The sequence below is a fragment of the Macrobrachium rosenbergii genome, chromosome 55 (assembly GCF_040412425.1).
Source record: "Macrobrachium rosenbergii isolate ZJJX-2024 chromosome 55, ASM4041242v1, whole genome shotgun sequence".
Classification (NCBI taxonomy): domain Eukaryota; kingdom Metazoa; phylum Arthropoda; class Malacostraca; order Decapoda; family Palaemonidae; genus Macrobrachium; species Macrobrachium rosenbergii.
In genome coordinates, this window is record NC_089795.1 from 79226761 (window position 1) to 79237662 (window position 10902).

Sequence of the window (10902 nt, forward strand, 5' to 3'; positions counted from 1 at the left end):
ACATTCAAATTCTGTTAAAAACTAACAGGGTTAGACAATAAAGGCTTGATACAAATACAGAAAGACATTGAGCAAACAAGTGTGTATTAAGCCTCAAAATTACAAGTAAATTCCGGTTCCATAAACCTCGTATCGACAGCAGCGCAGCTGCTGCATTTCGTCTTTATTTTCACACTCCGGTGAATTAACACCGAAATATAAATGAGAATTCGTCCTCGTATATTAAAGAATTTCTAATTCATTGAGCGAATCGACTCCGGTGACAATGGCCGAAAGTTTGTTCAGCACACTTTCTGGTCGTCCTCCTCCGGGAACAGCGAAAGGTCGAATTCCCCGACGTTCTTCCTGAGGTCCTCCTTGAAGCAGGCGTTGGTTCTCGTCTCCTTCTCGCACTCCATCGCCATCAGGAGGCGCTGGAGGTTGAGGGGGAGAGGGGAGCGGATGTTGTGTAGTGGCAGGCAGTACTGGAAATGAATGATTTAGTATTACTATAAGGAAACTTGTTAGTAAATAATCGTTTAAAATCACAAGATACTGTACTTCTAAAGGTGTCAGTCACATCCACGTATGTTCGAAGTCGCTGGCTCATGAAACGTTGTCTTGAGAATGTTACTTAGGTACCATTCAGTTATTAGTATCTAGAGCTACCATACAAAAGTTAATGCAAATTTCAATTTTATCTTTGTGATGTATATGTTTACAGGAACGACTACATATTATGGAAGTCCGAATTTTTTACGAAAAAGTGGCCTCGCTTTTTTTTGTTCGAATTTCGCTCTGTTATCAGTTTGTTACATGGAAGAAAATTTAATTTTTAGATTAAGTGTCAAACATTCAGGATGTTATATCTACCCTTAGAACTCACTGCTATGAACGTCGGGAAAAAGGAAACGATAGTCTTTTAAACTTTGTATCATTATGTACTCCAGTGTGCAAATAGCTCCCAGCAGAGGCGAAATGATGTTTCAGTTATAATGCTTTAGTAATATTTGAGACTGTTTGCTCTTAAACCTATTAATAGATAGATGCTTTTTGCATTGGTTTATGATTGCATTATACGTTGATAAGTTGCATTATTGGCTGATAAAATGAATTATTCTGCATGTCAGCTTCCTCTTGTTACTGATTTGGTTTTAAAGATGGTGGTACATTTTCATGCAATATAATACAATTAATCTTCGCATTGGAAGTCATTTTTGTAGAATAGTTGAATCAGTAAGAGACCTTCAAGTTGAAGTTGAAGTTGACATGTAAAATAAACCTTGAATGTTTTCCAACAGAACTTTCATACTAAGGGTCTTTCTGCATCCATCTGTGTTACCCAAACCTTTCAGTCTGCCTCTTCATCTTCTTTTTCTTTCGACAAAAATGAATTTTTTTTTTTTTGTATTCATGTTGGCCTTGGTTATAAACCCTATCATTTATGTTCAACCTACCGTCAAATCCCTGCAGTAGTAGAGACCATCAATGAGATCCTGCTTAAATCCGTCGCTGATTGGTAGGCCGGTGTATTGAGCGGTCAGGTGATTGATGTTGATGTTCAGGTATTCATCGATCTGTGGGGAAAGGGAATCAGGAGGATGTTTTTATTTTTTTTTTTTTAATGATACTTTTTATAATTTTGGATGGTTCCTTAAAAAGATTTATCGAAGCAATTTCTTGAACTTTCAAAGAGCAAGGAAGAGCAATGTGAGCTAAAGCATCTCAGAGACAAGATCAGATATGTCATTACCATGAATTTTGTGGATAAAGTATTCGTATTAGTTATAAAAGGGAAACCTGCCATTTAAGTAAAATTATTTTACTTTAAACTATGGAGGTACATGTGTGAGTAACCGTTATCTGAATAGGGAACTAAGGTATGAAAGGTTAAGTACTTACAACTTCAAGTTTATGGAGTGTGCAGGTGTAGTTGCTGAGGGAAGCCATGATCTTGTTGACAGAGTCCAAGAGATAATATTTGTCGAAGAAAGGTGCCGGGCCTTGCTGTGGCAGAGCTGCTGCAGTTTCTCCTGCTGATTCGGCCTGGCGTTTCTGTGGGAAAGTGGTCATTTAAATTTAGATTTTTAGATACTTGTTTTTTATGTTAGATGTTTTATTGTAGGTGCTTCCCAGTTTTTTAAGTGTAAATTTCTGATTCACTTCTTATTTTATGGGATAAGGGGTAGAATTCTTTAGTCATAATCGTCTTGATCGTTGAGGTAGCCTGGTGGGAGTTTGTGTGATGAAAAAAATTATGAAGGGCCATTGGAAATGAAAATGTTTGCAGTTATGTTAGTTAAGCCTTAGAAGACTATTTGATTGTATATACTAAACAGATTCAGTTACCTGTATAAAAAAATGTTAATGAAATAAAAAAAAATCCAAGGTTGAATATCACAGTACAGTACTATCTTTTGAGATAATGAGTTAGTTATCATATACCTGGGAGTATGCAGAGACTTTGCCTATTTTGTTCTCTGCCATCACAAGTCAAGCTAAAATCTAAGCCTGCATGAGTAGTATTACCTGTTGTCGAGGTAATTATACCACATTAAAAAAGTATCAGGAGTAACTTTACCTTTCTGTAATGGTGAAGTGACTGATAACCGTGTGGTACACCTTGATGCCCTGCGTGCGCGGTGTGATAGGAAGGGAAGGGCACATACAAAGAGTCGCCTCCGAAGTGCAAAGGATATCCCTGCGGAAGATTCGTCAGAAAATATGATGCACAATATTTTTCTCTGTGTATTTGGTGATTTTTATAGAGTCACATTTTCCATCATAAATGGAAAAACTTAAGTTCTCTACAGGCCTTAAAACATTAGAAATGAAGAATGGTTTATGATATTTGATTCTGTGTGCCAGTTTTCATAATTTTGTAATACTCATTAGAAAAAGAATAGCTTTTCTCACCGCAGACTTTTAAGTTAGCATTCCAGTGGAATGAGATAGAATAATTTCTCTCCAGAATAGACCTTTCAAACTTATATTTGAATAAATCTCCTCCCAAAATAGACTTTCAAGCTTATATTGAATAATTCCCTCCCAAAATAGATTTTCAAGCTTATATTAGAATAATTTCCTTCCAGAATAGACCTAAAGCTTATATTCCAACTTACCAGCTGTGAGTAGAGAGAAAAGTCGAGTCTGTGGAGGTTGGAGACTGGTAGGTGTTGGCACTCTTTCTGGGCGATGCCAACTTTAGCCAAATAGTCATAGTATACCCCCTCGCCGAAACAAGTTGCCATGGTCTGTGAGGTGACAAAAAGCGCAATAATTTTAAGAGGCAGTTTTTGGAATTTCACTGGCGATCGTCATGTATGCAGTGTGTTGCTGGTGGTAACTCAAATGCCATTACACTAACTGACAAAGCCATTTTTCTCATTGCTGGAAGAAAATGCATTTGCGACTGATAGTTGCATATCAAGATGGATACTGTTTTTTCTCCAGAAATAATTAACACATTTTTGTGTATTCGAAAAATATATTCTGTACATTTCGTAGATCAGCTAAACTTTACATCAACTAATTAGGCCACCATTAAGTAACTGTTAGTGTGAAGTAGAGTGGTAAAGTGGTAATGGGTCTAGAGTTTATTCATTTAGAATTGCCTTTAAGGCATATTAACATTTACATTTATTTTTTGGTCATTCTGCGAAAATTAACACTAGCCAAGAATTAGACCACGAGCCTTATGTATAGCTCAATATTATAAAATGATCGTAAGAGTTACGTACTTTGATTTATGATTACTAAGCCAAAAAACAAAATAGAACTGTAATATTAAATGGCAGATAATAATAATTAAGATTTTAGATGTCTTATCCGAGGGCAGATTGCATCTTCTTGAATAGAATAACAATAATAATGGTAGAAAATGATGCCGGCGACATTGTCAGACATCACAGTGAGTTGTAGTGACGATAATGAAATCAGTAACAATTTTTACAAAACCAAAGACGTTAAATTAAAAGAGCGATAAGGTTAGCTGTACTTCATTTTATCTCTTTCCCAGCGTACTTAGAAAATTTAAATCCTACTTCGTCATTCTGACCACTGGCTGAGTCCCAGCTAAACAGTTCAACTCTACTCCTAATACTGTATTGAGTGTGCCATTACTTTAGGGACTTGGCATGCTTTGAGCAGTCGTGCCTATCTTGCATTTACGGCCAAAAAACGTTAAATGTAATTTATAGTATGAATATGTATAATAGTAGTTGTTAATGACTTTAAATATGTATGGATGTGTATAATAGTAGTTGTTAATGACAGTAAATAATTATGTATAAATGTGTATAAACAGTTGATAATGACAGTAAATGTGCGTGAATATTCATAAATATATGTAACAATAAATAAGTGTGATAGCATTTGATAAACAGTTGATGTAAACTTCGTGAATACCTTGGTGAAGCTGTACTTCTCGAGGAACGCCTCCTGGGCCACGGCCATGGCCGCCAGTGACAGTAGAACAATCACAGCTCGGCTCATTTTGTCTGCGATAGAAGAACATAGCTTTTATAACTACATAAAATTCAAATAAGATATTTATTTGATCAGTGTTTTGTATTACTTGTTAGAGGCGCAATTGAAAATGTAGATTTTGCGTCCCTTCTCCTTCCTGTTTTATGAATTTTAAAGCTATTTCAAAAAGGATTTTTATTGTGATATTGGAAGTGACGGTTAAATTTATGCTAAATAAATGCGTATATTTTATTATGAGATTGATTAGGTTTTTTTATCTCTCAGATGGTAGATTTGTGCTTGCATTAAAAAGCTATTGGAAGTCTACTAAATACTGGAATAGGAAACAGGCTATTGACTCAGAATTTAAATACTAATGAACAAATAATTTAGAAAATTCAAATCACACTTACTATTTTCATTATTGCCAAGTTTTGATTGACTCAAGAATATTTTCACATTTTAGACAGGCATACTTGGCCATATTAAAGAATCAAATGGGAAAAATTAGTACTTAGAAACTTGCAACAGACTTCAGGAGTCTGGTGTGATCGCCATGAGTCGCAACGAGACACAAGACACCAACTGAGTTAATTTGTAATTAAAGGCATAGAGCGCCCAGGTATAATCTCCCTTACCTCGTCCTGGTTCAGGTAACTGACATAGGGAGATGTTCGCATCCGCCTATATATATGTAAATCTGTAAAGAAGATCCACGCCCACCCACGCGTTCCACACAAAGACGCAGTCCAAGGGCGTTATTAAGCACGTAAATTGCTCGAGTACTTTGGGCGTATAATGAGTTTCTCTCTCTCTCTCTCTCTCTCTCTCTCTCTCTCTCTCTCTCTCTCTCTCTCTCTCTCTCTCTCGATTTATCCATCTCACATCTCAATATCTTCTGCGTGTATGTATGTTTAAATGTCTTAAATCACTTAGTTTATATATATATATATATATATATATATATATATATATTATATATATATATATATATATATATATATATATATATATATAATATACATGTATATAAATTTGTGTGTATATACATATATATAGGTGTGTATATGTATATATATGTATATATGTATGTATATATATATAATATAATAAAAGAGAGAGAGAGAGAGAGAGAGAGAGAGAGAGAGAGAGAGAGAGACAGTGTGGGAATGAGTGTGAACATTTTCTTTACTGAAAAATTTATTCGGTGAAAACGTGCTTAAGTTTAACGTCTGAAATTCCGTGATAGCAAATGAAAAAGATAATCTTCCTATCTAGTTGGGGTTCAAAATTAAATTAGGAAGAGCTCATTCAAAGGTGTAACGGGTGTTCCGTTATAAAAGATAAGATCGTATTTCAGCTTAACGTAATTATATTAGTCAAATTCAGATATTGTACTTGAACGCTAATATTCCTAGCTTTACTCAACCAATAGTGTTTTGTGTGTCTGTGTATGTTTTTTTTTTTTTTTTTACGACTGAAGTGTCAAAACACTTCATCACGTTCATCAGGAACCAAATATATTTGCGACACACCTTTTTAGTAATGACTTGTGATGTGTTCTAGTGAAATATCGGAATTAAACAAGTAAGTAAAGGGTATAAATAAATTTTTAACCCTCTTGTTAGCTTTCGTTAACTACTAAAGGAATATGACAGAATTCACAGACCAAGTTTATGTAAAGTGTTGTGTCACTATGGCATTCCCGTGAATTATGTAAAGCTAATTGAAATTATCCGTGAACGAAGTTTATGCAGAATTTATGTTGATGGGGTCTTATCAAGTGAATTTGTAGTAATTAGGGGCCGGGTTACAAGGGTAAGTAACTTCACCTTTGCCGTTTGTCCAGCTCCCAGAGAGGTCAGAGTGGTTAGATTAGAGTGACGATAGAAAGTTGACAGACTTAGAATTTGCAGATGATGCGGTTTTGATCAGCAAAACACCACAAGATTTGCAACGCTTGCCCAATAAAATGCATCATATGTCCAGAAGATTGGACCAAAAATAAATTTGGGGGAAAAACAGAAGTATTAAGAACAGAGTATGCACAAAGGGACGAGATAACAGACGTGTAAAGGTTGAAATTTTCAAATATTTAGGAACAATAACTTGAGTTCTCATGAGTTCGAGTTTAGTGGAAAACTCAAAAGGTAAATCAAACAATGGGCAGGCTAAAAAAGATTAGGTAATCAAATAGACTGAAATTACATGCGAAAGTAGATTATACATAAGGGTATTACGATCTTTGTTGCCTTAGGGAAATGATATTTTGTGAGAGTAAAAGTATAACAGATTTTGTCGATGTGAGAACAAAGCTTTTAAGAACTAGATTAGGGGTCAGATGGCAGGATAGCGTTAGAAATGATACCGTAAGGTAAATTACCATAGTTCCCTTTGTAGATGAGTTGATGAAAGTGGAAAGGAATATCACTGAGGCCCTTTGCCACCGTAGGGGGCGGGGGGGTTAGTGCCGTCAGTTCACCGTAGGCATTACTTAAGGTTCTTTGCATCGTCCCTTCGGCCCATAGCTGCAACCCCTTTCATTCCCTTTACGGTACCTCCGTTCGTATTGTCTGTCTTCCATCTTCCTTTCCACCCTCTCCTAACAATTTATTCATAGTGCAACTGCGAGATTTCATCCTGTCACACCTTAAAACCTTCCTACTGCCAATTTCCGTTTCAGCGCTGTATGACCTCATAGGTCCCAGCGCTTGGCTTTAGGAATCCTATATTCTGTGAGGGAGTGTTGCACATTAAAGCTGTTGGAAAATGAGCATAGTTCTGAAGTTTTTGGAGGAGGAGGAGGAGAAGAGGGTAGCCAAGAAAGTGTATGCCTAGATGGGACGGGGAAGATAAAATAGGAAGGGCCATAGTATCCAAGAAGCATGCGAGATTTAGATTAGCGACACATTGTGGGTGGATGTCAACGTACTGTTGATGAGCCTTCTGGGTACGTGCTATTGAACAGCTGAAGTTGTGAAAGTTTCTTGGCCTAGGTAATCATCCTAGATTATTAGTTGAAGGATACAATGACTATAAATACGATTTATTTTTCAAGGAACCACCCCGTATTATGATAAACAGCTTTGTGTGAGAAATCATTATATATATATATATATATATATATATATATATATATATATATATATATATATATATATATATATATTTATATATATATATGTGTGTGTGTGTTTGTATGCATTTGGGTGTTTATATGTCTGCACACTCATAGATTTTTTCGACCAAGCCCTATCTTGACTGTATGTTAACGAGTTTCCAAATATTTTTTCATAAAGTTATTGTTCATTTTATGACCTTATGATATTTTTATCTTTTCACTTAATACTCTGCTGGGACGGCAATAAAATGATAAATTCATATAGAGGTACATTTCTAAAAAATAAATGAGCATGTCAAGGTTACTGTAACCATGTTTTATTTCGTTTTATTAATGTTTGTCAATGTCGATATTTTATTTGTTAGGGTAGATTTATCCAATAAATGGTTGCAAATATTTCAAAAACGGCATTTATTTATTGGCCATACAGAACACTCCGTTGCTCTAGTGTGTTTGACAATAAAGCGGTATTTATTTGTACCGTATTGCGTCGTGAAAGGGATATAGCTGCTGGTTTTGTCAGTGAACTTGTTTACTGTAGGTGTTCTTGCAACTGAAACACGAGTATTGTTCCGAATATTGAAAGAGATAGAGAAAATCTCTCTCTCTCTCTCTCTCTCTCTCTCTCTCTCTCTCTCTCTCTCTCTCTCTCTCTCTCTCTCTCTCTCTCTAAGAAAGCTATCTCGTGTAGAAGATTAAATGGCTCAGTTGTCTATCGAGAAAGAAAGAGGTGGGGAGAGGGGAGGCTGGTTAGGCGGAGATTGCAGTTTTCTGCATATCCTTTTGCCTCCTGAGTTAGTCTATTTTGCAAAGAAATCCATGGTCGAGCTTACACTACACATGGCTTTTTTGTTTTGTCAACCTTGGCATTTTTTCTTAATGCAAGTTTCTTATATTCTCTAACATATTTTGTTTTACTTCGGTTATTGAGGCTTAAAAAGCTATTTTTTAGTTAATCACTTTCCAAGGTCCTTGAACAAGGTGGCTTGTTTATGTCCTTTAAGCTTTTCCGAGAAAATTTAAAGAATGAGTTATATATATATACCTTAATGATCTCTATTGTTATGTTGTATGTGGGCTATTTATGTGAAGGATGGAATAATCGAGTCCAGAAGGAAAAAGTGAGATGCTTTCATGAAGGAGGCTTTAGATTCCCCTAAAAGATGGAAGAAGTGAGAGAATTATAAAACTTGGTATGGATGGAAAAGAAGCAGGTGCGACCCAGGGATTGCTGTTCTCCACAGAGTAAATGTGGGTTTGGTTTCCCTGCGGGTATTACATAACGCCTGAGGTGAGTAGGCATACTCCCATCAGCTCAGTGGAACGTTGCCGAAACAGTACATTGAATCTCGGCAGATGGTGAGGCCATATGCAACAGGGAGTGGGATGTTTGAATGAAGAGATGAAAGCAAGATCGTTCATTAGACGAATTTCAATAGTGTAATCTCGTCACGAGGGAACCAACAAGAAGCAGCTTCCCTAGTAACATTCCAAACAGTTTCAGACGACTAAGAAAGGTGATGTAAGAAATTAATGACATTTGAAAAGTATTTTTAAGCGTATTTTCTGTGTAAACTCTCCACAAAAATTTTGAAGCAATGTCTTCAACCAATTTCATTAAAACCAAACTTGCACACAATCACTTAAGACCCCGGGGAAAGACTCTGTAGACAGACCTGTAAATCCCCCTTCCACCCTTCCTCCCTTCCTCCTTTCCTCCCTCCTCCCTTCCCTAAACACATCATCCCTAGCTAACAGGGACATTAGGTCGTGTGCCTATGAAAATCTTATCACGCAATGGAACGGCGTTTGAATTCGGAATCAGTCTAGTGGAAAGTGGCCGGCAGTATCACTGACCTACCACGATTGCATGATTTAACTGATTTTCAAGCAGAGTTGAGAAGTAGGACGGGAGAGCAAAGAGAGAGGTCCGAAATACATTTGGATGCCTTCCCAAAAAAAAAAACTCTCCACTGTGCGATGGAAAATCAGTGTCTGATCTCATTTTTTTTTTTTTCGCGTGGAAGGGGCTGTAAATTCAGTATATAGTTTATTGTAAAGTCTGTCGTGACGTTAGGGTATCATAGAATTAACTTAAAATTTTCTCCATCTGCACTGCCAAGAAGAATTTATAGTTTTTCCAACTTTGAAGACATGAAATGAGCATTTTGTTAGGTTTTCACTATAAGCATTTACTTCTTGTGGTTACTAAAAGCATTTACTATGTTTTATTAAACTTTACTGCAAATATTCACAATCGTACATGGAAAATCTTTTTACAAATGAGTATGTAGTGTACTGAAGCTTCAGTAGAGAACAGACTTTGTTCTGAAATTAATCCACAGTTCCGGGTACCTATTCCATTGCGAGCAGCGCAGCTGCTCTTTGGTTCGTCGGGGGCAAAATACTACTAAATGAAAACGAGGATTCTCTCTCGATCATTAGAGAATTTCCAGTTCGTTGAGCGAATCGACTCCGGTGACAATGGCAGAGAGTTTGTTCAGTACACTTTCCTGGTCGTCCTCCTCAGGGAACAGCGAAAGGTCGAATTCCCCGACGTTCTTCCTGAGGTCCTCCTTGAAGCAGGCGTTGGTCCTCGTCTCCTTCTCACACTCCATGGCCATCAGGAGGCGTTGGAGGTTGAGGGGGAGAGGGGAGCGGAGGTTGTGCAGAGGGAGACAGTACTGTGAAAAAGTAAAGGTGAATTGAATCACAGGAAGTAAATGAATTAAGAGGTTAAAAAATCTTATTTGATGGAACATTCTTTTTCTTGTGCCTCATTTCAAAATTGTTTTCTGATCTCGCTTATAATTCCCTAATTTATTATTTTTATGCATCACATAATGTATTTGTGGAAGAGTTATGAAGATGTTATTCTTCTAACCTCGAGCTAGCTTTGAACAGCCAAGACTTGTTATTTCAGTGGAATATTTGTGCAAAGAATGATCCAGAATTGGCCAGAGATCTTGAAATATCATATGTGATATTTGTATTTCTATGTTCCCTCCTCTGAATGATTAATATATAAATTATAAAACTTTGCCTGACTCTGTATTAACTTTTTCGAAGTAGGTACTGTTTTAACAGCTGAAAAACAAAACCCGATTTGTATTAAGATATCCATACTATATCTTGAACGGAATGGAAAGGCAATAGTAAATGTCAGATTTCAACTTACTGTCAAATCTCTGCAGTAATAAAGACCGTCAATGAGATCCTGCTTGAAACCGTCACTGATTGGTAGGCCGGTGTATTGAGCAGTCAGGTGGTTGATATTGATGTTCAGGTATTCATCAATCTGCAGGAAGAAAGGTATAAAGTTGAATTATTCCTGT

At 36.5% G+C, this 10902-nt stretch overlaps 2 protein-coding genes across 2 annotated transcripts in view; both read right to left on the minus strand.

Annotated features, from left to right (window-relative positions):
• Positions 1-4474, minus strand: LOC136835129 (uncharacterized). Its single transcript, XM_067098330.1, has 6 exons — positions 4387-4474; positions 3102-3233; positions 2561-2680; positions 1882-2034; positions 1437-1556; positions 1-464 (listed from the first exon to the last, which is right to left on the minus strand). The coding sequence occupies exons 1-6, from the start codon at positions 4471-4473 to the stop codon at positions 282-284; spliced, it is 795 nt and encodes a 264-aa protein (XP_066954431.1). The 5' UTR covers position 4474; the 3' UTR covers positions 1-281.
• A 5298-nt stretch (positions 4475-9772) lies between these two features.
• Positions 9773-10902, minus strand: part of LOC136835130 (uncharacterized) — a 2850-nt gene continuing 1720 nt past the window's right edge. The window contains exons 5-6 of the mRNA XM_067098331.1: positions 10746-10865; positions 9773-10251 (exon numbers count right to left, since the gene is read on the minus strand). Of these exons, the coding sequence (XP_066954432.1) occupies positions 10009-10251; positions 10746-10865 (363 nt within the window). The 3' untranslated portion in view covers positions 9773-10008. The remainder of the gene's footprint in view (positions 10252-10745; positions 10866-10902) is intronic.

Bases quoted from the DNA above. Each gene is read 5' to 3' on its own strand.
- LOC136835129 (XM_067098330.1), bottom strand. From the start codon at position 4,473: ATGAGCCGAGCTGTGATTGTTCTACTGTCACTGGCGGCCATGGCCGTG. The intron at 3,234-4,386 runs GTATTCACGAAG...GTCACCTCACAG, and splicing joins AGAAGTACAGCTTCACCAAG to ACCATGGCAACTTGTTTCGG. The intron at 2,035-2,560 runs GTAAAGTTACTC...ACTTTCCCACAG, and splicing joins CACTTCACCATTACAGAAAG to AAACGCCAGGCCGAATCAGC.